Below are 26,480 nucleotides of genomic sequence, written 5' to 3' on the forward strand. Positions count from 1 at the left end.
TGAAAGACTTCACTAAACGCTACAAGTTTTCGTAAAAAATTTCGAATTAATATTTCGTCTAAAATTTTTTGTAATTTATTTGAAAGTTTGGTCGATGGCTCTATGGTTTGCTAATGTTTTTTCTGAGTATGCTACAGGGAGATTTTTAAAATAATTTGTGTTGACGCCATTTTACCTATAAAAGTTCACTTTTTATTGGCAGTGCTCTAAAAAATTGTTTTTTCTTAAATATTAAAATTTTGTTCTGTAGCATACTTTTTAAATGTATAATTTACACGACAATTCAACTCATGTATAAAAAATCACATAAGCCGCAGTGTAATTGTCACTTTGACAGCGGCAAAAGTTACCTGCAACTTTTCCAGCGACAAATGCACTAGTGGTTTTTTCACTTATTCATTTTCGAACCAATAATCGCATTATCCTTACCCATATGACTAGTTTGACGTCTGTCAATAATTGATTAGTTTGGTGAATTTCTTGTTCGTTAAATTGTCCTGCCGAATTACACTCGAGGTTTGTATTTAAACCGAATAAATTTGGGTTGTGGCAATTCAAATCTGTTTCCTTTTAGCAATTGGACTCGAAAAACTGTCAACCTAAAAATGCTCCACCTGCGGTGTCGCATTTTTATTAGTTGACAGTTTTTCTCGTCTAATTGCTAGGCAACAGATTTTCATTACCTAAACAACCCAAATTTACTCGGTAAAATACAAACCTCTTGTGCAATTATAAGTGAAAAAAATTAGCCCCGTCTTTCATCTCATGTTTTACAGAATTGAGACGAAATATAAATCGCACTATTTTCGCATAAATGTTGTAGTACTGGATTACACCCTTAACCATTTCGTAGAACTGCAGTTAATTGCTTCTTTTTCGAAAATAGAAGACACACGAGAGTGTCATCATGCAACTACCGAGAAATAACTAGATAGAACGAGAGTCATCAAAGAATACAACCGGCGTCATTCGTGTTGCGAGAAGTGTAGTGAATTTTCTAGAGCGATGTCAGGGCGCCATCAAGTCGATACAGGATTAGACACCGGCGATATTGAATAAAAACGGATGTGATGTTTTTTCTGTGAAATAGAATGTGGTTTCTTGATTTCTCAAGAAGATCTATTGTTTTCTATATAAGCAAATTGAATTTTGTTTAATATGAATATATAATCAACGAAGTGATAAATAATGAAATTCGACGTATTATAAAAGTGACTGCAAGTAAGTAATAAATATTGAATTGTTATAAATAAGAAGCGGTATGAATTTAGTTTAGCGTTAATAGAGTTAGTTCCGATGAGCAATAATAAATATTAAATTACCGCTTGTCGAAAAAAGATAGAAATTAAATTGGTAAAGGTGAATGTTGGTGATTACCGCACAAGTTTATTACTCGTCAGCGGACCTTGCATCTAAACGATTTGCTGTTGTGCCACGATACGAGGTCGCTTATTTGGAACTTGTTTGTGACCTTCGGGCTGCCACGCTTTAATTGACAAGACTTTCATGTACTTATTTGACCTTTCCCTAATAAATATTTACTTAGCAGTAAACGATAATGACGAGTGTACTACGATGAACTTTAAGTTAGATAAGATACGCTTGAGTCATTGTTGTTTCGTAATTGCATAAAAACAACAACTTTATTTATATCAATTTGTAAATTACAAATTTGTTCCCAGACCACAGACAGATGTTTTGCTATGAACGACATTGGTGGGAGAAGCGCAGACGCAACACGCCAGCGCGCACGTCACTTTAGGTCAGCTGTTTTGCGATACGCTGAGGTATTTCACTGTCAGCTGTTCGAGTTGTATATTTTGATTTTGACGTGTTTAACGCAAGAAAATGTCAGAGACGCAACCAGCCACGTCTAGCAGTGAATTGCCACCCGAACCTTCGGTAACAGTGGAAATTTTGGACGAATTTTCAGAACCCGATGCAAAAAAACGTAAAATTTCATCGGCACAAAGTAATTCCCAACTAAAAACAGATAAATTAGAACAACGATTGGGTGGTATTTTCTGCTGCGCAGTTTGTTTAGATTTACCAAAAGCAGCTGTTTATCAGGTAAGTGTTTCCATTTCATTCTATTTAATTCTATTCAATTTGAAATCCGCAATTTTCAACGCAGAATTATGTAAGACGTTCTTAATTTCTTTGTTCCTTTTAACTACTGCAGTGCGCCGCAGGCGCTCGTACGTATTGATTATTTTCAGCTGTTGCTAAAAATATTTCTTTCCTTTAGGTCTTCTGTATTTTTATTTTAATTTCGAACGTCGACTGATGTTTCAAAAATTTGGGTAGGTCCCCGATTCGTTCGCTTGCGTCCCATGCGAAACGATTTTTGAAACATTTGAGCGACCAAATGTATAGAGTTTTATATCATGACAAGGTCTATGGCCTAATCTTGCAAACAAAGAACATTCGTATTGCGCATTAACTGCGGTACTTTTTAAGTTTTTATGAAGGTTTAACATAGAATTGTTCACCTTGGGATGAAACAGAAAGTGACCCTTTAGTAAAATTGGAAAATTGGTTCTTCTGGAGGATCCCATTCATTGTTTACATCATAATTGCATCATCATGTAATGTATGATATGTCATGTACACTCCTTCGATAATTGGTGTACTTGATTTTTCGGATTTAATGTACCATAATCGATCAAATGGGTCATTTTCTCTTCATCGTTCCTGATGTGTGACTGTTACTTGATGTAAAATATAGTTGTGTTATAAATAGTCGCAATATAGCTAAACTAACATACTTAGTTACTAAATGTATTGTAATTAATAGTAATTACTTATATAGTTCCTAGACGATCATATAGCCAGGATATTCGCAGTCATATTTTTATAGAACATTCAAAAGGAAATGACAATAAATGTATTAACTTTACTTATTTAGTAATTATTCGCTGTATAGTTAGTACAATATCCTTACCCTTTCCCTGGTCTTATCAACCAAAAAGTAAGTTTGATGATGTTTCTAAGGGCACTATTAAGCTAAAAATTTTACAATGCCTACAAAAGCTTCAATTTTATTTTTTAATAGAAAAAGTCAGCATTTCAATTTTGGACAGTTCACACTTAAATTGTAAAATTTAGAAACGACATTTAAAAAAAAACTTTTGCCAAAAGGAAAGGTAGGTGGCAAAATGTAACAATCGAGTGGTGAGCCGAATCAGGTAACTATAGTAAGTTTTTGTTTATTTTTTTGTTTTTCATTGCCTTTTCCAACAAGTATTGATATTTATTTATATTAGTTCCAGGGTAGAAAAGAAGACTGGTGAGTAAGTCCAATTGTAGTAAAATTTAAGTAAAACTAAGAATAATGTTGCCGTTTTGTAACCATTATTCTTAGTATGCAGTCATTTCCAACCTTGTCTGTAAATAACTTTAGTTCTAGTCTAAATATAAAAAGGGTAATTGCCTCTTACAGCCATCTATATTAAGAATTCGAGCTAGACAGAAATTTTTCACATTTTTTCCAGGTCTGCTATAGTGGAAGATGATAATATTACTTTTTCAGATATATGGACACCAGCATTTTTGTTATTTTCATATTGCAATAAGTAGCATGTTTATTTTACTTTATTTATGAATGAATATAATGTGTATATATTACAGTGTAGCAATGGGCACCTCATGTGTGCTGGATGCTTCACTCATGTACTGGCAGATGCTCGTCTCCGAGATGAAATGGCAACATGTCCGAATTGCCGTGTGGAGATCAGTAAGGCATCGGCAACTCGTAATCTTGCCGTGGAACATGCAGTTTCTGAGTTACCTTCCGAATGTCAGTTTTGTAACAAGGAGTATCCAAGAAATACCTTGGAGAGACACGAAGAGAGCTTATGTGAAGAAAGGTACGTATATTGTTCATACACCAAATATTCTACTCATTGTCTGAATTTATATTTTGCCTTCAAAGGATCTCCAAAGAACCAAACTTTAAACTATTTGATCATTGTGTTTAACTGTATGTATTTGTGCAGGGTGGTTCTTAAATATGATGTAAATTCGGAAGGGGCTAATTCTTTGACTTATTCTATTACTTTAAGTTCATGTAAACATAGTTCTGGAAACGCTTCCTTACCGATCTACGGGGTGTTATAATTTCACCATAAGTGTAAAGTCGAGGGGTGTGCCACAAGCAAATAAAACGTACACCTACTGTAATTACATTAAATTACTCATATAATTTCAGGTAATTTTTGTAATTTTGTGATTACACTACGTAATTTTTGTAATTTTCGGCTTGTATTAAGTAATTTTTGGAATTTTCGAATTGTAATAGTAGTTTTTCTGTAATTTTTGATATGCATTGCGTAATGTTTGTAATTCCAGAATTACAAACGGTAATTTCTGTAATTTCAGTAAACTTCTAAATGTGAAACTGATTATGTAATAGTTGTCAAGATTGCTGTATCTAAACAAATTCGTGTCAACTACAACGATATCAGTTATTACGTTGAAATTTATTCACTTGCAACGCAACCTGAGGCGCAACCCACGGACTAATGGGACTAATCAAAACCACAAAACTGTAGCAAATTTTTGAGGTATAAACGGATGACAACATTATATTCTTTTTGAAACTCTTGAAATATGTCACCACCTAAATCACCTGATTCCCTTTGATTAATAGTACTGTCTTCCATCTGAAAAAAGACGTGGCTACTTATTGTAATAAATTAAACAAATATAGCAAACGAGCTCCTGGGTATGGCTATAGCATGTGCAAAACCAAATTTTAAACCTGATGTTAGTTTTGCTTTTATTTTAAGTATATATGTATGAAATTTCATTTAATTGCTTCCATAAATAAGAAAGTTCGCACTGCACATCCTACACAATACCAAATTTGGAAAATGGCGCTACATTTGCTTTCATTCCAAGTGGCTATGTATCAAATTTCATTAGAATGCCTTCATAAATAAGCAAGTTGGCACTGCGCATGCGCAAAACCAAATTTTGAAACTGGAGTTATATTTGGTTTTATTCCAAGTGTCTATGTATCAAATTTTATTTAAATCCCTCCATAAATAAGGAAGTTGGCACTGCGCATGCGCAAAATAAAATTTTGAAACTGGTGTTAAATTTGGTTTTATACCAAGTGATTATGTATCAAATTTCATTTAAATATACCTTCATAAATAAGAAAGTTTGCAATTCGGTCTGTAAATGGTCGAGATGCGCAAAGGGCACTGTGAATGCTGATCAATTAGGCTCAACTTTTGGAATTGTGTTTTATATGGCTAAAGCTATGCGCATATTGAATTTCATGCAATTCGGTTCATAAATATAACGGAGATGTCAAAAGGGCCTACTTTATTTTTCGGTCTACATTGTCAATTCACGAACTCCGATCTACAAATTTGATAAAGAATCCATCTGCAAAATTTCATCGTTATCGGTCCATTCGTTTATCAGTTATCGTGCTGACGGACGGACGGACGGACAGACACCGCAAAATGATAAACTCGCTAGGAGCTCGTTAATAAAGCAGAATAATCGTATTAATCAATAAACTGCTAAATTAGCGGAATTTTAATACTTTAGAGTGGGGACGACAATAATTTTTCTACTTACAATGTAATGCTTGTAATTCTTTATGTAATTTCATAGTAATTTTGGAGAATAAGTAATTTTTGTAGTTAATGTACTCTAATAAGTAATTTAAGTAATTTTATAGAATTTCAAGTAATTTAAAATTACATACATCTCATTTGTACACCAAAAATTACTCGTGTCACGCCCCTCGTGTAAAGTGTTACACACTAAACCTTTAATTATAATAAACAATTTCAAATGCGAACTGTCAGAACCGAGGTCAAAACTAATAAAAACAAAAGATTATTCAAATAAAGCCAGGGCCTACTAGACAATAAGAAATTTTCCTTTCATTTAGCTAACTATCGAAAATTGATTTTTTCATTTTCCCCAATCACGGTCACAAATACGAAAGAGACCAAAAAGTTTCCAAGTAAATCTGAATATCAAATTCTTATTTTACAATCTACCAATGGCGACCCGAAAAAAGTGCAGTGGTAGTAATCGGAACATGATCTCTGGATTCTGGAAAAACAACACCCTGCAGCGAGCCCTGCAGGTTCTCACTACCATTGATATGATTTGTAATGTAAGCCTCGCCTTCAGTGTAACTATGTTTATATGAACTTTTAGTCATAAAATAACCAAAGAATTAGCCCCTTCTGTATTTACATCACAATTAGGAACATCCTGTGTATCTACGAAAAAAATTCAAAAATAATTGAATTTTGATAAAGTGCGTTACCTATTACTAAATACAGTAGGCGTAGGGTTAAGATTTTTCGTGGTAGGCAATTGCGCAAAGATTACCTAAATTACTGGATCAGACGTTATGAGGAGTGTTGAGCAAATCTTGGTTTTTTGTTATTGTCGAAATTGCGAGTGTGGTTCTTTCTAAAACTCATGGGACCTTTATTTCTTGCTTCTTGGATCCTTTCTGACAATTGACCGATAGAGAGATTTCAAAACGATAATTTCAAATTCTTCAAAAGATCAGTGGATAGTGAAAAAATAACTGGTTATTGTAATTCTCGTATCCGATTTACTGTATGATCCAATAGATCTTATAGTGAAATGTCTGCAGACGATTCGGTGACAGTTTGTCCTCTTTTGAAGTTGAAGAACTGTAATTTTGCTTCTCAAAATTTGTGATAAATTTCGCCGTCCATCTGTTTGCTTTATTTTGCGTCACTCATTATTGACAAAGGTTCATTTGGAGTAACATTTTTTTACTTCAGACACATTTGGTAAGCTTTTGTCGTTCTGTTACTGAGGTGACAACATCTTCTCCTTTGGTTTTTAGTTTTTTACTTGCAACCGAAGTAAGCTCTTTGGTTTCAAGTATTTATAGTTTTGCAGTTCGGGTCACACAAAGGATTCGAATAAACACACAATTAATTGATAATAATAATAATTTCCGATATTTGTATGGGGATGGGGATCGTAAACCTTAAGAGATACAAAGTCGCTTAATTGGGCAAATAATTGCAGACTTTTACTCGTATGTAGATTTGTTTCTTTTTCAGAGTATTTTGGAGCAAACGAAGTTATGGTCAAAAAACCGAAAAATGTCATTTTCGAAAATGCGCTGGCGTTTATTTATTTTCAAAGATATCAAAAAATAGATTTATCAAACCCGTAGTAATTTTTTTTCGGCTTTTTGGTGGTGGCAAAATAAAATTTTTATCACTTGTGAGTTTCTAGTAGATCACGTCAACTTTATTATTTCTATGCCATATTGTATTTTTGTGTCATTATAAAATCAGCGATACGAAACACTTGATATTTTATTTTGTAAATTAATCTTGCATTTTTCCCTCGAGGCTTACAATGTATTGCTTATGGTAATAATTCCATGGCCATGTCAATGGTGACTATGGCTATGCGAGACAATAAAGAATCAATTTGGTTTTAATCACAGCCAGAATGTGAACTTTGAGGCAAAAATGCAAGATTAATTTCCAAATAAAGGACCAAGTGTTTAATATCGCTGATAATATTTTTCTCTCTATCGAATGACATAAAATCCAATATGGCGTCACACAACTCATTTGCATATACCGAATTCATTAGGACTAGTAACGGGTGATCAAATACGAAGTACTTTTCCCAATAGGGATTTTAAACCACTTTAATCAAGATAGCTGTCATGTGCATATGTGTTTTTTGTTCATTATTAGTTGACATTTCACCATGAATAGACTTACATCAGAACAACGATTACAAATCGTGGAAATTTATTTCCAAAATCAGTGTTCAGTGAGAAATGTTTTTCGTGCTCTTCAACCATTTTATGGTGCTCATAATCGTCCAACTGAACGCACAATGAAAAAGTTGTTGCCAAAAATTCAAGGTATTGATGTAGCAGACTTATGGTTTCAACAAGATGGAGCGACGTGCCATACAGCACACGAAACCATCGATTTATTGAAAGAAGCTTTTGATGAGAACATCATATCAAGAAATGGAGCAGTGAATTGATCACCTAGATCATGTGATCAAACGCCGTTAGATTACTTTTTATGGGGTTATCTCAAATTACTTGTTTATGCCGATAAACCACAAACTATTCCTGCATTAGAAGCGAATATAACACGTGTAATTAATGAAATTTCGGCCGAAATGCTCAAAAGAGCGCTTGAAAACTGGACCCATAGAATGGACCATCTACGAGTCAGTCATGGTCAACATTTAAAACAAATTATTTTTAAACATTAAATGTCATGAAACGAACTTACGTATCAAATACAATTTTTGATTATTAAATTGAATTTAATGAGTTTTATTTCAAAAAAACTTTCGGAAGTTCTTATTTGATCACCCTTTAGTTACAGTTACAGGCAGATTACTTGTAACTTGCAGACTATCTGATTTTTACTATATGCAATATGGTTACCTTTACTAGAAGCATCTGAGATTTTAACCAGAGATACTTCTAGTAAAGACAGGGATGCTGCATATTTGAAACTTCAAGTGTGCGCATGCGCAGACTGCGCAATGCTAAGATTCTTATTTAGAATATTTATGCCATAACTTATTTTGCTTTGTACACATAAATAGTCAGTTACTTGAACTTTCGGGAAGTACTGATCAATTGAAAAAAAATGCGCTATAGTTGCGAAAACTTTTTTTCATTTTCTATATCATATTTTTCATGAAAAAAAATACCACTAATTTTACAGTTACAGTTTTACATTTACAGCGTCATATTGTGCGTTTGGGGCTGCTGGGGTTTCATCAGGGTCCAAAAGTTGGCTGTCTTTAGGTTTGGTTTTATTTTAATGCTCTACACTCTACATGACAACGGAACATCACAAACTGATTTCGCTGGTCATGATGATGTTTTCCTAAAGATGTGAAAATTGTTATTAATGCACCAACTTTTCTGTGCAAAGAAATTCAAATGCTCTGCGCCCATGACATGAGTAAATACTTTTGCTGCATAACCTTTTTAACAAAAAGATAAAAAGATGCCAAAACTAGAATTTTTCACACTAAATTTGTTGGGGCATCATAAAGCATTAACTTTGTTGTAGGATATCTAGCTGTAAATTTAGCAGAATTGGGTGTCCATGGAGAGGACCAGTACACGAAAGTGTACAGCACGAATCCGAATGTGCACATCCAAATCGCAGCGGGTTAGAAGTGATGGACGCACTTCAAGTTATCGATCAAAAAAGCGCCATTGAGCGCAAACTGTTTGATTCAATCTTTGAGCTGTTGGGATACGAAAAAATCACTTTTAACGGTCAGTGTGGGGTACACCTTTCAAATCAATTGAGTTAACTGTGTCTTTCAGATCTGCAGTTAAAACCTTACAGAACCGAAGAATTTGTTCATCGGCTCTTTTATGAAACCTCGCGTTTCTCGGCCTTTAATAACCAGTGGGTATTGAAGGCTCGTATCAACAACATGCAAAAGGATCCCACACAAAGTTCGGAACGCGAAATGACGTATCAAGTATACAACATAACTCTTTGTTAACAGTAGTTACAAGTGATGATATTTTTCAGTTAATTTTAAAGACTAAGACTACTGTTCCGCTAAGCATGCATTTCTTAATACTTCGTGGACCATTCGGTGATATGAAGGTACAACCACAAATACATCGGTTCGATTTTTCTGAGCAAGAGAATGAGAGCCCTTACGTTCCCCTTGCACTGTCTGATAGTGCAGAATGCAATAGACTTCTCGCTTCCAAAACTATAAATTTTAGGTAAGCAACTCTGGGAAAGTGTATAGTATGAAATTATGTCATAATTAGAGCTCAAATGATCCTGCCATGCTACTTTCCAATCCAAGTCACTTTTAAGCGTTTTTAATTGCCTCCCAACACATTTTTTTTACCAGTAAGACCATTTCTACCTTAAGTTACAGTTAACGCCTTCTGGATTATGACCTTATTTCATACGAGTAATTTTTTCAATTAACAGAGTTAACTGCTTCATTCTTTTTTGCAGATTAGTGCTCTTTCTAGCATCCAAATAACTGTTGATGACAAGCCATTGGATCATATGAGATCGTTTTATTTTTATAATCATTTTGCCATAATAAGCAGCTCATCGAAGGAAATTGCGTAATAACATTTTTATTCATTTCTTTTACCATTTCTATACATACATATTTATTGTTATCCGTCTGTAACCTAAAGTTCAGTTTGTCTTCATAACTATCTGTTACAAATGTTTTTATTTATTTCAATTATTTCATTCAGAAAGAGCAATTTCATTTTTATTTATATATAACTTTGTTGTAATGTTATTTTTTTACATTTTTACATGTGTAATTTCAATAAACTTATGTAAGGGTGCAATTTTTATAAAGAAAGAGTTATTTAAGAAAAAAGATTGTATGATGAGATATATTTATTAATTTATTTAAAACGCATAGAAAGTGATTATTATGTTATAATAGTTAGAATATCAATTAGTTTATATTTTTTGTCGCACTAGGTTTAATTGTTTTAATGAGAAAATGCTATCAACCAGATTTTTAAAAAATACAGAAATCTATGTTAAAACTTTGTTTTATTTTATACATATCTTTCATCTTGCCTCTAAAAAGACTCCTTCATTTACAGTGCTTTTAGAAAAGTGGCGAATAGCGTTGCTTAATTTTATAATGTAATTGGAATACATATGCGAATGGAATAGACTGCACTCTACATGTCATAATTTTCAATTTGTTATGAATGAGCGAAAAACAGAATCATTGAATTTATAACTATATAAATTCAATGACACAATGATGAAATGAAATGTTCCTCTTAAAAATAAAAATGAGGAAAATGGCACATTACTAGCGTCAGCGAACTAGTAATATTGAAATAGGAAACCAGTGCAAAACTCATTTGCGTTTTTGCGTATTTTTGAACACCAAAGTTCAGTGCTTTATGGCAGCCACTTTCTAAATGCGCCATAAGCTTTAATAATAATCATTTGAAAAATTTGTTTTGAATCGCTTGAATCTTTTAATATAGTATCCCTGGTTTGCCATATTGTATGCTGTCTGTTTAGATTAAAATATATAGGGTGTTCCATTGAAAAAAATTAGGTTAGGTCCAGTAGCTTTTTTACTTGACCTCGTATACTTATTTTGAAAATACAAGTGCCACCATGCTCAGAAAAGCCCCGGGTAATATGCGAACTAATTTTGAAATAATTCAGGCTGGCCAATAGAAAGTCTGCTAAACGACGCGATACATTCCGCGCCATAATTATTAATTATTCCGTTTTGACAGTTGACGCTTCACGTTATTTTAGTTTACACTTTGCTTCTTGTATTTGCTTTATTTTACGTTTTCCGTCTCCAGTTTTATACAAACCCGTCTTTTTCAAGATACATATTGCTTGGCTCTACGATCTGATAAGATGTAATTCCCTTAAAGTGTTATTAAATTTTGCATCAGAATGTACGATCTAAATTTCTAGCGCCCTCGGACACGCCCTGTCAGGGACTTTCTGAGCGTGGTGTGGTGCCACTTGTAGATAGTAGATTATGCTACAATCATTTGTAATAAACATATTTCCAATAACTTGATGAACTAAAAAATAAAGGCTTTGTGGCGAGCCGTGTGCCGTTGTTCCGTTACGATGAGCCTAGCGCCCATCGCATTGGCGAAACTACCGGCCAATGACCGCACCACGGACGCGAGCGGAATCCCTTTATTAAGCGGCGTTCCTTGCGAAGCAGAGAGCAGTGGCATTCCGCGCTACGAGATCATTCAACAGCTCCAGCGCCTTCAGCCGAACGCGACCTCGACTCCCGCTCCGTCTACAGCTGACCATTACCCCCCGATCGATCCGCCAGCTCAGACCCGCTGAAACCACGCTTCGCCTACGATCCGAGCCGCTTGTATATATTGTATATATTATTTGACAATAAAACCATTTGGTTTACGTGCCAAATAACTGGTGACCCCGTCGAAGAAACCTTCCAGCAAATCAAATCTGCACTTTTTAGTGCTGCTATTATAAGAAAAAGAACCGTACCTCTCTTCGCTCCTAGAGCCCGTAGCCAGCGAACCCGACGGCACGGCCAACGCGGAAGCCAATACCAGCATGCCTGATCCTCAAGTCCCAGTCGAAGGACCGACTGAGCATCTAGACCGTCCCATGTCAACCATCAACCGCGTGGCAGTCAAACCACCACCGTTTTGGAAGAGTGACCCCAGCCTGTGGTTCCGCCAACTCGAGGCGCAATTCCATATCTCCGGCATCACCGACGACACTACGCGTTTTTACACAGCTGTCGCAGCCATAGACACGCAGATTTTATCCCAGGTGTCAGACATCATCAACGATCCACCACCGACGGACAGGTATGCTACCCTTAAAAAACGTCTCACTGCGTGCTTCAGCGAGAGCGAGGAGCGACGCCTGCAGAAACTCCTGGGGGCCATGGAGTTAGGTGACCTCAAGCCGTCCCAACTCATGCTTCATCTCCGGAATCTAGGAGGTTCTCGCATCGGCAACGACATCCTTAAATCACTGTGGTTAGCACGACTCCCACAGCAACACCAGGCGATTCTCGCAGTCAGCACACAAGATCTCGATCAGCTGGTGTCCATGGCAGACAAATTACACGAGGTATACAACCAGTACAGCATTTCGGAAGTGTCCAGAAGCCAGTCCTCAGCGGCATCACCCGTCGATCTGGAAGCTACAGTCGCACAGCTTGCCTCCACGGTCAAGGATTTAGCAGCTACCGTAAGCACACTTCAGACGCAGGACAGAGTTAGATACAGGCAACGTACACGATCGCGTCCACGTACGCCCAATCACAACGCCGAATCCCGCCCAGAGCACTGCTGGTATCACCGCAAGTTCGGTTCCAGGGCCAAAAATTGTTATCAACCCTGCTCATACCAAGCCTCCAACTCGGAAAACTAATTCTTTCGTCGCCAGCAGCGGTACTGCGCGACGAGCCAAGAAACATCTGCCGCCTACTCGTCAAAGACTCCATATCAAACACACAGTTTCTGGTGGACACAGGAGCCGACGTATCAGTGTTTCCGGTTTCCAGTTCACGTCGCCGCCTTGGCCCGGATAAGTATAAGCTCTTCGCTGCCAACGGATCCGTTATTAACACCTACGGCACCCGGTTGCTGTCCCCAGACCTTGGCCTCCGCAGGAACTTCGTTTGGCAATTCATCCTGTGCGACATCAACCAACCGATTCTAGGCGCCGATTTCCTCCGCCAATTTAATTTATTGGTGGACATGAAAGGACGTAAGTTAATCGACGGCAATACGTTATTAAGTGTTAGTGCAATCGCGTCCGCGAATCCGGTACATTCAGTGCATTCTATCCACGACTCGGCGCCGTTTGCAGACCTCCTGAGGAAGTTTAAAGACGTGACAATACCACAAGTGCTTGTGAATAAAGTGACACATGGAGTTACACACCACATTACCACATCTGGACCACCAGTGTTCTCTAAACCACGACGCCTCTCCGGAAATCGACTTACCGCTGCTAGAGCCGAATTCGCCCACATGATCGAATTAGGAATCTGTCGACCATCGCAATCTCCATGGGCGAGTCCTCTCCATCTTGTCCCCAAGAAAGACGGTTCGTTACGACCTTGCGGAGATTACAGACAGTTGAACGCAGTGACCGTCCCGGACCGATATCCATTACCGCACATGCAGGACGTCTCTCAAATTCTGGATAAGTGTACCATCTTCTCGAAACTAGACCTCGTGCGCGCGTTTCACCAAATTCCGGTAGAACCTTCGGACATCGAAAAAACCGCGATCACAACCCCATTCGGGTTATTTGAATTCACGGTAATGACGTTCGGCCTTAGAAACGCAGCGCAGACGTTTCAACGATTAATCAATCAAGTACTTAAAGAGCTACCATATACTTTCGCGTACCTAGATGACGTCCTAATCGCATCACAGGATGAAGCTACACACAGAAGGCATCTGGAAACAGTTCTGCAAAGATTCCAAGAACACGGAATCACGATTAACGCAGCTAAGTGTGTGTTTGGCGCATCATCACTCACCTTCCTCGGAATCGATATCTCCAGCGAAGGTATCAAACCATCCGTCACCCGAGTACAAACTCTGAAGAACCTGCCTTTGCCCACCACCATCCAAGAACTTCGTAGAACGCTCGGAATGTTCAATTATTACCGTCGGTTTATCAAAAACGCAGCAGCATCTCAACACTTACTGAACAATTTGCTCAAAGGACCGAGCAAACGAAACGACAAACGAAAGATCGAGTGGACTGACGAGCATGTTGCAGCCTACGAACGTTGCAGAGACGATTTAGCCAACGCATGTTTGCTCGCTCACCCTAGGCACGACGATACCCCACTAATCTTATCAATCGATGCATCCGACGTAGCGATGGGAGCCGTACTCGAGCAAATCATGGAGACAAACACTCGTCCCCTAGATTTCTTCTCCAGAAAGCTGACGCCTACGGAAGCAAAGTACAGCACCTTTGACAGGGAATTACTCGCCGCGTACTCTGCAGTCAAATACTTCGCACACATCTTAGAGGGCCGTTCGTTCACGATTCTCACGGACCACCGGCCTTTGACATTCGCTGTAGTTAAGAAAAGCGACAGTGGAACAGCTCGACAGTGTCGCCAGCTAAGCTATATAGCCGAATTCACAACCGACGTTCGTCATATCGCGGGAAAGGACAACATTGTGGCTGACGCTCTCTCACGCATGCAATCCATCGATACTCCATTACCGACCATCGATTACGAAGACTTTTCTTGCCAACAACGATCAGACATCGAACTACACCCATACCTCAATCAGGCAAACAAGTTTTCTCCGCCAGGGTTCCCAGACGTCAATATTTTTTGTGACAAAGAGAAGAGACCTTATGTTCCGACCCCCTATCGGACGTTGATCTTCAAGAAAATCCACCATATGGCACATCCGAGCGCAAGGAAAACAACAAGTCTTATTTGCCAAAGGTTCGTGTGGCCCAAGATGAGATCCGACATCAAACTCTGGTGCCGCCAATGCCTAGATTGCCAACGTTCTAAGGTGCACCGCCACACCCTATCACCCCCAGGCCAATTTACAGTGGAATCTCTACGCTTCAACCATGTGCATTTGGACTTAGTTGGCCCGCTACCACCAAACCTCGGGTACACGTACGCGCTTACTCTCATTGATCGTTATACGGCATGGCCAGAGGTTATTCCCCTTTCCGATATCACCGCTGAATCGGTCGCCAGAAAATTCATAAGCGAATGGGTTGCAAGATTCGGAATTCCCGAAAAGATCACGACAGACAGAGGCCGACAATTCGAATCTACCCTGTTCGCGGAAATCAACAGGATGCTAGGTATCAAACACCTTCGTACTACGGCTTACCACCCACAAGCTAATGGTAAGGTGGAACGCTTGCATCGAACCCTGAAAGCAGCCATCAAGTGCTACAGAACAGAGCGTTGGGTAGAAGTGTTACCAATTATACTCCTCGGTCTTCGTTCAGCACCTGCAGACGACTCTGGTTTCGCACCTGCCGCCCTCGTCTTTGGCACCGCACTCCGCCTTCCAGGAGAATTATTCGCAGGCAGCTCACAACGCACCGATAGCGACACTACCGATTTCGCCCAGCAACTTCGATCACACTTCGAGCAGTTCCGGCCATCCCAAGCTAGACTACACGGGCAACCCAAAATCTTCGTCCATCCGGAGCTACATTCTTGCTCTCACGTCTTCGTACGAAAAGAAGGCTTATTAAAATCGCTCCAACCGTTTTACGAGGGGCCATTTGCTGTTATCTCAAGACACGAGAAATTTTTCCATGTTGACCAAAACGGCCGCAAGGACAAAGTATCCATAGACCGCCTCAAGCCAGCATTTACTTCTAACAACGACGTGCAGCCTACATCACCTCATCATACACCCACGCCACCTCATAAACCTTCAGCTCCTCCAGAATCCCCGGCTGCGCCTCATCAAACAACGACGACTAAATCCGGACGACGCATCAGATTTCCTGGCAAGTTTGCCAATTTTCATACCGCTGCACTGGAGGGGGAGTAGTGTGGCGAGCGTGTGCCGGCTTGTTCCGTAGTGAGCCCTAGCGCCCATCGCATTGGCGAAACGTACCGGCCAATGACAGCACACGACGCGAGTCGGAATCCTTTATAAGCGGCGTTCCTGCGAGCAGAGAGCAGTGGCATCCGCGCTACGAGATCTTCAACAGCTCCAGCCGCCTTCAGCCGAACGCGACCTCGACTCCCGCTCCGTCTACAGCTGACCATTACTCCCCGATCGATCCGCCAGCTCAGACCCGCTGAAACCACGCTTCGCCTACGATCCGAGCCGCTTGTATATATTGTATATATTATTTGACAATAAAACCATTTGGTTTACGTGCCAAAGTAGGTTTGATGTTTTTAAGGTGAGTATTACACATATCCCAATCATCTTGCCATTTGGAAACAGTTACACGATTATATTTATTTTTCAGATCTTTGTGTTTTATTTTAGGTACAATCGATCGCATCCTGTTTGGTTGCTTCCAGGGTTACCTTGTCAGCTTCCTCATTACCCTGTATGCCCACATGACTGGGAACCCATAATAAGGTACTTCTAAGTATACGATAGATGAATGACACCATTGTGTTATCGTATCATTGTCACAGTTTACTATCGATTTTATAACGGACAAGGAGTCTGTTACAATGCAGAAGTGTCGATAACCCAGTGCCATATCACAGTACTTCAGCGCTTGCCATACGGCATATTGTTCCGCATAGAAGACTGATGATAAATCAGCTTTTTGTTTATATTTTGAATAAATACAAATTTCGTACCACTTTTATTAATTCAGCAACAAACATCAAGTAAGTAAAAATGTCATGTGTCAAAAAATACAACTAGTAAAAATGTAAATTCCACTACAACGAACTAACTTCTCGCTAGACGCGCTAAAAGCCCGCGTTCATTTTTCAGTTGGTAATGAGAAATCTACCCGTGGTTGGAGGATTTGCTTTCTGCGTTGTCCACCACTAGATGGCGTCACTGGTGTCGTTGGCGTACATTCCTGTAGGAGCAATATACCTGGTAATGTCAAATTGTGACCGTATAACGATAAATGTCAGTTTGATTTAAAGATTCTAGTTTAAAACTACGGCGTACAAATGATCGTTTAAAACTCTGAAGAACAAGCTATAAGGAAATCTACTGCCTTCCAAATTCAAAAAGATATATGGAAAACGGTATAATAAGTGTAAAATATGGTGCAAGAATAAATATGTACAATACAGGTAACCATTAATCATTAAATTGTGTTTGACAATTCAGTGTGTACTGTCACTTTTTGTCCGGGAGAAAAAATTGCACTTTAGTCCCTTAAATGAATGACAAAACACGTTGATTTCGTCCACGGAGTACAAAAACATATTATTGCCATATACCGTTATTCTACCAGTTAAAATAGCTTTTAATTACATTTTGTATTCAAATTTCACATTTAATTTTTTTCTAATTCAGTTATAATTGCCGGCCACCATACATTATCAAAAGCACCCGCTATGTCTACAGAAATTCCTAACACATACCTTTTTTGTGACTTTTCAACTTTCTCAACTAAATCTAAAATAGCATCCTACGTTGATTTTCCTTCCCTAAACCCATATTGTTTGTTTGAAAGATTTTGTTTTTTTCCAAATAGTAGTTGATTCGATCATTTAACAAGTTTTCTAATCTTACCTGAACCACGTAATAACATAATTGGCCTATATCTTTTAATATTTAACGGATCTTTCCCTTCCCCTGGTTTTTTAATTATTATAAGATTACTTTTCTTCCAAAGTTTTGTAAAGTATCTCCTAATTTTAAGCAAGAGATATATAATTTTTAATTTTTTTCTGATCTTGTTTTTCCCAAAATCTATGTTATATGTAGTTGTAATCGTTACCGAAGACCAAAGAATTCATATATCTAAATATCGAGTAATAATTTCTATTTTATATCATGTAAAAATCTCATTTAATTTTTTCAAGAAAAATCACAGTGTAAATTGCAGTTAATGCCTCTAGTGACGACCGTAATAATTACAGGTATAAGGTATAGGCTGTTGGTAAGCCAAATAAATCTCCTTTTTTGCTAAAAGCGGGTTAAGTTAAACTTGAGGAAATCAATTTATTTAAACAAACATTTGATTTTCCCCTACTACTTTATTTCAAAAAGACAGGAAAAAAAAAGTAAACAAAAAGAGAATGGTTTTATGTCAGGATTAACAACTCCGCTATAGGTAATATCTTTTATACAGAATGCCGTGCAGTAAAAGAATGCGCCTGCGGCTATATTCCAGTAGCGCACCATTTCAACATACTTTAGGATCTAATACGTTTCTATTACTACATTTATGATATCTATATACATTTTAATAATAAAGAGTAATGATTATACATGGTAATTACACTTGGTTTAATTGCATACATTTCTGGAACGCATTCTTAATAATTTGTACTTAATGTGCATGAGTAATTGTTTTACCCGTGCACATTTTAAACATGTAAATAAAACCACTATAAGCTCATTAACTATTGTTTATTTTAGATTTTATATTATTTTGCCTTTATTTATGAGTGGGCGGGGTTTCCGCCTTTTCGTATTTGTGCGCTTTTAAATACTGGTTTTCAAAAGGAAATTGCGTCGCGGCTCTAACATTTTTTGGTAAGTATATGCACATTCCTTTACTGCACGGACATCTGAAACGGAGTTTAGTTTCTAAGATTTGGCCGGCGGGCATTCTTATTTGGCCACCCGGTACTTTAAGCGATGGGAAAATGTAATATGTAGCTTTGCAGGACATTGCGTCACAACAGGTCACTTTCCCAATATCTTCCAGTTGTGTTAACTTTTTAAACAAATCTTTGCAAAATTTTCAATTATTAATATAAGTGAAGGATGACATCCAATTTACGAATAAATTACACGTCCCAAAGTGATGATCGAGCAACAAGGAAACTCATTTGGAATAATTATTAATGTACGACAAAGATACCAATTTACTAAAATTCAACGTTTAAAATTTAAAGGGGTTTTGTATGCATAAGGAATTTATTGTATGGATATACTGAGCCCGTTTAGGTGCTTTACTACAACCTGAAACTGTACTGTAATACACAATCCACACTTTAATTCCATCGCAATTTCCCGTTATAGCGAACATTTGCTAAACCGCAATTCTTACGAAATCTTTTGGGAAATTTCACATACTCTGCATTTGTAAGATTTGTTCTTACAAAAATGAATGTGATATCGTAACAAAAACTGTGCTCTGCTCTTATTAAATATTTTTATCAATTTTTAATTGCAGAAACAACAGTTGAGGGGCCTCTACTGTATTAAGGCGGTTAACAAACCCAGTATCGAACGTTTTCTTATACAGCTGGTTTGTCGCGCCGATTTGCAAGCATTCTGCACAGTGAATAATTACAGAGAAAACTGTTACGCGAAGTTTGTAAAAGTACCGAAAGGTGTCACACTGAATACCATTTCTGAATTATTTGTTGTACTTCGATTATGAAGCATCATAGTTTCTCTCCTACAGAACAAGATTTCAATGGGAAAGTGTTCTTTTTGGTTCATGTATGGAGATCATTTTCTATAACTTAGTTTTACAGATTGATGGATGGATGGCGCAGCGTGTTGCATTTTATATTGGGATTGAATTGAAATTATTATTGTTTTATTAGAAACATTTATGGTTTTTTATACGTGGTGACTACTCCCAGCTAATTACTTACTCATTATCGTACAGGTTATCAATTTTTTTTATAAATTAACTTGAGGAGGTCATAGAAATCTCGAAAAAGCCATTTTTCCTTCAAACGTCGAAATAGGCGGCACAGTTTGACATCGCTAGATCAGATTTTATTTTTCCTGTCCCTGTCTCCGGACAAGTGATATGGAATAAATGTAATCTCAGATATCTAACATTCATTTTTCTTATTTTACAAGATATGGGAACAACATGGTAACCCTGGTCATAAACTCATAAAATTAAGGTTATGACAATATTTTAGTGTGCACATTTTATTTTAGGCAAGTCTTATAAAATTAGAGGAAAGGGTGCAAATATGGGCTGGTCTTGTAATATGGGCTAGATAAGTTTCTCAGCTATTCGATGCAGATTTCTTCATCTGACTATTGCAAACGGTAATTGGTGAAGTAAAATTGTCACCGTAGCGATGGCGCCACAGTGGTAGATGTTTCACACTTTATAATAAATGTTTGTCAGTTACTGTGAGTGTCAAAACTTTTTCGGGTAAGTTTATAAATTCTAGTACTTGAAAATAAACAATAATGTCAAAAAAACGTCTGCGTCACATTGAAGCCCTATAATCAGCCTTTGATGTATGCTAATTAGTTTTCTTCAAATTGACAACTTTTAAAAATAACCTCGTTTGTTGTGTAGCGCGAGCATGTTTGCAATATGGGCTATGCTTCGGTTTTGATTATGGGCTAGTGGCCCATATTTAGATACATGTAAAATGCACTTGAATTACTTCAGGATGTCAAGACAAGAGCTGAAAGAAGCGAAAAAAAGAAAACAATGGGATGAAAAAGATATGGAACGTGCGATAATAGCTGTCAGGCAGCATGAAATGGGTACGCTAAAAGTGTTCAGTAATAACCGCTTCACCGTACAAAAATGAATTGATCCAGTCGCTCAACAAAGTCAAAGGGAAACAAAAAGGTACAGAAGAAGACAAAGAAAACAGAAAAGGAAAAGGAATAAAAAAAGGAAAACATAAGCAAGTTACAAAAGCCACAAAGAACAAAAAGAAGGAATCTGATTCTAGTACCGAGGAAGAGGAGGAATATGTGCCTGCAGATGATGATAGTGATTACAATGAGTTTCCTAATACCCAGTCTCCACAAGACGCAGCTGACGTGACCTGTATGTTTTGCGAAGCACCTTTTGCAGATGATAACCAGGGTGAGATATGGATCAAGTGCCTCATGTGCAATTTGTGGGCCCATAACGAGTGCGCTGGGGCCGAAACAGACGAGTATGTTTGTGATTTTTGTAAGTAATGTTTTCCTAAATAAAAAAAAAATAAAAATCTCTTTTTTTCACACATTTATTACGCATTTTTCGGGGTAGCCCATATTTAGGACCATTATTCAAAAGTCGCAAAAATTCAATTTTTCATTATTTTCGCATTAGTGAATATTTATTTTTCTTTAATCAATCTGCACTTAGGATATGTTGTAACTAATTAATATAGTTATCCTTAGGTACCTTTGGAATTAAAATAGAATGTTTATTTTTTTTTTATAAGCAAAAATAAAATGGGTAGCCCATATTTGCATCCTTTCCTCTACCTAATAAGAACATCGCTTAGATGTAAACAAGTTTTTGACACAAAACATGTTCTAATTACACATACTTATTCCGCTTTGCCAAGTCAGATCGTCGTTTAAAGGCTGTTTTTGTCAAGCTTGTCGTGTTAGAGGCAGCATGGGCCATGGCGCTAATAATCTTGCAACACAACAACGCACACAGTTCGCGTGCAACTGATGAGGCTCTCAGAAACTATATTCCCTCAACCTCGCACCGATTTTTCGTGCACTCACTTTCAAAAAATAAAAAGTGCACTTTTGTGCTCTTGATGTCTATCTGTTTGTCTGTCTGAGTCACAAAGGTTCCAGAACTACACCGGAAGAGTGGAAGAGCACAGCGCAGCAAGTAATTGATCCCTGTGAACTGCGCCTTTAGCATGTGCATTTGATATTCAATTATGATGTTTCGTTTCTTTGTTTTTTGTACTGTAGTTCTTTTATGTTCATGCAAGAAGAAAAATACTTACGCTGCCTTAGAACCTACATTTATTTTTAATGGATTCGCTGTAGAAACCATGGGTCCGTGCGGAAATGAAGCCAAAATCATGACAGCGGCAATTGGTAAAAGACTCAGGCAAAAAACAGGAGAGTCCCGCTCAACCCATTTTATTTACCAGCGAATCAGTATAGAAATTCAAAAAGGCAATGCCGAATGTATTTTAGGAACTTTACCTTTTTTTTGTAATTCTTTTGACGAAATTTATTGTTTTAAAACCCCGTTCTTATATGTAATTTGTTCCTGTTCTATTATTTTCATTAAACGTTTATTTATATGAGAAAAAAACTTGGTATTGGTGTCATTCGATCAGAAATTAATAGTTATTTATTATACAAGGGGGAAAAGTGAGCGTTTTTAGCGCGAGCATAAGGATTGTCTCCCGACGCGTAGCGGAGGGAGGTAATTATGTGAGCGCTAAAATTTCCCCGTGTATAATACACTATTTTTTTTATACCCCTCAAAATAATCATTACTATAAAAACAGTAATCTATTGTCGACACCGCCATTTAGATACGCAAAACACAAAGCACGTGCGTTTATAAGGAAAGCTAGCTTACCCATCGCTCTCGCTCGAGGTTAATCGAGTTGCCGAGCAGGTTCGCTCTGTGCGTTGCTTCTAGCTGTGGTATTCGCTATTCGTTTTCATATTCGTAAATCGTGCACAATGCACATTAAAATTAAAAAGTTAGTTTATAACATTGTATATAATGGTTATAAGTAACTAGGTACAATATGCATTTTTCAACATTAATTAAGGAGCCAAATTATAAAAACAGAAGAGTAATTGTTGTGTTATAACAACTGTAAGTTGCTGCAACAATCATAATTAATAATTAGACCATTCAATTTCTAGGTTACATAATTTGCATTGCATGGAACTGGCTGCCCTGTTTATCTCTTTATAATCAAGATATCAATAAGATGGTAATATTATTGTAATGGAATTATACAAAATGGTCATTAAGTTACTGGGAGTATTACTATTCATACAAAGTAATGTGGAACACAAGTGCTACTAGAAATGTGTAAATGGGACCTTTTTATTGCAAAGTATACTGTACTTATACATAATTGAAACATGTACCTTACTAATAGAAACGAACACACATGTAGTACAAATTGTAGTTTATAAAAACGTTCGTCAAAGTGTAAAAGGTAAACTACACCCGAGCTTTCAGAAAAGTTTGTAACGTTAATTCTTCCGATTTGTACCACTGTTTTATGGTGTTCTTACGCTGCTGTAAAGCTTCGTTTTTTCATACCCTCGAGGTTTTCGGGGCTTCCAATGTTTTCATCCTACTTGACGAATCGGTGAATTGATCTCTCATGTATTGCTTAAGAAATTTAATTAGTACTTTTGCGATGTAACTTTTTTACAATAAAGCTCTGAGGTTGGAGTCTTTTTTTTAAATTTGAATCCATACACAGCGACTGCAAGGGAAATAAAAACGCAAAACATCGAAGTGGTAGACAAAACATAGATGGCGTTGTTAGACAGCTACCAATAATTGAATTTTCAAAAACCATCAATCTTAAACTTTAAAAATGGACAGTGATAGTGAATGTAGTGTTTCCGGTACTCCACCTAATGTAATAGACGCCACAAACGAGGCAAATTTAAAACTCTTACCTGCCAAGTCGAAAAAATTATACGAAGGAGCCTATCAAAAGTTTATAGACTGGCAAGCCCAAAAGAAATTCAATTCATTTTCGGAGAGGGTAATGCTTGCATATTTCCTGGAGGTGTCAAAAAAATGAAACCATCCACTGTGTGGTCACATTATTCCATGGTAAAAACTACCATAAACATTAATAATAATACTGATATTTCTAAGTACTTAAAATTAATTGCCTTTCTAAAACAAAATTCAAAAGGCTTTAAGCCTAAAAAATCACAAGTATTTAGTAAAGCCAACGTAAACACCTTTTTAAACGATGCATCGGATGAGATGCATTTGCTTGCAAAAGTAAGTTGCACATTACTTATATAACTACACATAATTGATATTTTTTTACATAGGTGATTTTGATATTTGGAATTGGAGGGGCATGCAGAGCTCAAGAATTGAGTACATTGAAGATTGATGATGTCATTCCATCAGAAGACTCTATTCTGGTTCGCATACATCAAACTAAAAATAATGTACAAAGACAATTTGTGGTTCTCGGTAACTACGTAAAATATTGCCAAAAATATATGTCTCTACGTCCAACCGTAACCAGCGACAATCGGTTTTTTTATGCGTATCGTAATGGAAAATGTGTTAATCAAGTCGTTGGAAAGAATAAATTTTACAAAATTCCCGAATTGGTGGCAACATATTTAGGTCTTGAAAATCCCAAATTGTTCACAGGCCATACGTTTCGCAGGTCTTCCGCAACTATTCTTGTTGAGTCCGGTGGAGACCTATTAACATTAAAGAAGCACGGCGGGTGGAAGTCTTCCTCTATTGCCGAGAGCTATGTCGACGAGTCAGGTTCCTATCGACATGAAATCGCCAAGAAGTTGCTCACTTCAAACACTCCAATGCCAAGTTGCTCAACCAGTGTTGTAGATTCTGCTCCTGTCCCAATCGAGATGCCATCCAGACTTACAGAGGTTGCTGCTGGGAATTCGATAGAAATTACCACAAGCAATAATGACAGCAGCAAATTCAGTAATTGTACATTCAATATTATAAATAAATAATTTTTTTTTCTATAACCATGCTGTGCATGTGCTGGTTTAGTTTATAGTGTCGAGTATGCCCACAAGTTGTCGCAAGTTTTTTCTTGATATATGAATCCAACAGCGATGCTTCTCTGAAGGCCTCTCTTGCATGACGACAATCTAACAAGTTCCATCTAGCCTTGCAACTTGGCTTTGGTATCTTGAGTTATTAAGTTATATTTACATTAGCTCTCGCATTAGCTATACTGTAAATGGAGGTAACAGACATCCAAGCCCAATACATGGCTGTGTGGAACTTGATCCTAAGATCAAGCATACTCTCTCGGTACTGTAAACTAAACAAACACACTCACCACATGGGCTTGGTAGAATCAGCATCTTGTAAAGTATGTTACATAGATGACAAGATGCATACCAGTGTTAATGTGAGTGTCCCTTACTTATTTGAGCAACTGACACAATCCCTGTTAGGGATCCATGCTGGACATGACAGCCGCATTCCATTCCGGCACCCTCAGGTTTACTTCAGGTGTACGATGGCTTGAGTGATGTGGGTTGGTCAACTCTAAGGGACTACAAAGGCACGGAACGTGAGGCCTGTGTATGTTTGAATTGACCACCCTCCTATTGCAATCCAAGTTATTTAATCGGCAGAGTCCATCATGGTTAAAAGATAAGAAACCGAAAATAATGTGGGCACGACAATGTGTGGTTCTTGCCAACTACTTAAAGTAATATATAGAGTATAAGGCTCTATGTCCAACTATGACTAGCGACAATCTTTTTTTATGCATATCGTCATGGAAGTGGGAAAGAATTCATTTTATAAAATTCCCAAATCGGTTGCAACACATTTAGGATTTCAAAATCCATTATTCACTGAGCACACATTCAGCAGGTTTTCAGGGAGATACCTTCCAAAGGAATGGAAATTGCTGCTGCAAATTCAATAGAAATGTTTTCAATTAATAATAATCAGTTTCCTTATGATTTCTTTAAAGAATGATTTATATAATGACATTTTCCGAAATGAAATGTTTCGTTTATAGGTATTACGTTCAAGATCAAATTGATGTTTGACAATTTTGATATTTCAAAGGTAATTTGTGATTGGCTGTTAAAGTTGTTCATTCCTAATTTGCGTGACGTCATTGAGCCACTTTAGCCCCGCATATGCAGGTGAAAATCGTGTCATTTTACACAGGGTATAGAAAAAAAATTATTTCATGTTTGTATTCTCGTTAAGGCATGGAATGTCCATAAGGACTTTAACATCGAAAACACCAAATTTGAAAGTGCAAGTAATGAGTGATCAGAGATGGTGTATATAGATTATTATTAGTAATCTGTCTAGCATTGATTTAGAAAAATTCCAGTAGATGGCGCCTAAAGAATATTGTGGTCATACACCGGTGTTGTGTAGTTAGGAGATCCGCCATGTTTCAACCATTTACATCGGATTGGTAGAAATTAACCTTGAAACCAAGGGGACAAAGCCATCGCGCTGGAAATAATTGTGACAATATTATTGCAACCATAGCAAAATCTACCAACTCAATATGATACATTTGGAAAAAACATGGCCGACGTGGACCATGTGGCCACACTTGTAACGAAGCGCCCGTTTCCAGCATTGAAGTTTACCCGCCTTTATGGTGACCACCCTGTATATATCGAACTTGGATTACCTGACTTGGATAAGGTCAGTAGCCTAAATACAGATTTTGATTTCGTCGTCCACCGTCGTAAGGTAGTCATTGCACTGAGACCAGATGAGATGGAATTCCGAGGACATATTGCAGATTACGCGTTCATCGCGACGTGGCGAAGATGCTTAGATTAGCACTTTTCCCAAAATATCTCATTGATACCGCAATTGTCTACTTCTAGGATGATT

The 26,480-nt window shown here is 37.4% G+C and overlaps 2 protein-coding genes and 1 long non-coding RNA gene across 3 annotated transcripts; all 3 read left to right on the forward strand.

Moving 5' to 3' along the window:
- The first annotated feature begins 1,685 nt into the window (after positions 1–1,685).
- On the forward strand, positions 1,686–10,528 carry LOC116169524 (cysteine and histidine-rich protein 1 homolog). The gene is made up of 6 exons (XM_031485635.1): positions 1,686–2,070; positions 3,631–3,869; positions 9,093–9,304; positions 9,356–9,516; positions 9,570–9,772; positions 10,017–10,528. Exons 1-6 carry the CDS (start codon positions 1,849–1,851, stop codon positions 10,042–10,044), a joined length of 1,065 nt encoding a protein of 354 aa, XP_031341495.1. The 5' UTR covers positions 1,686–1,848; the 3' UTR covers positions 10,045–10,528.
- A 1,325-nt stretch (positions 10,529–11,853) lies between these two features.
- Positions 11,854–13,338, forward strand: LOC116160129. Its single transcript, XM_031473266.1, has 2 exons — positions 11,854–12,376; positions 12,416–13,338. The coding sequence occupies exons 1-2, from the start codon at positions 12,117–12,119 to the stop codon at positions 12,945–12,947; spliced, it is 792 nt and encodes a 263-aa protein (XP_031329126.1). The 5' UTR covers positions 11,854–12,116; the 3' UTR covers positions 12,948–13,338.
- A 6,741-nt stretch (positions 13,339–20,079) lies between these two features.
- LOC116159368 lies at positions 20,080–20,795 on the forward strand. Its single transcript, XR_004142968.1, has 2 exons — positions 20,080–20,330; positions 20,577–20,795. It is a non-coding gene; the product is annotated as an uncharacterized LOC116159368 (long non-coding RNA).
- Positions 20,796–26,480: the final 5,685 nt, after the last annotated feature.

This window comes from Photinus pyralis, unplaced genomic scaffold (assembly GCF_008802855.1).
Source record: "Photinus pyralis isolate 1611_PpyrPB1 unplaced genomic scaffold, Ppyr1.3 Ppyr1.4_LG1, whole genome shotgun sequence".
NCBI classification, from domain to species: Eukaryota; Metazoa; Arthropoda; class Insecta; order Coleoptera; family Lampyridae; genus Photinus; species Photinus pyralis.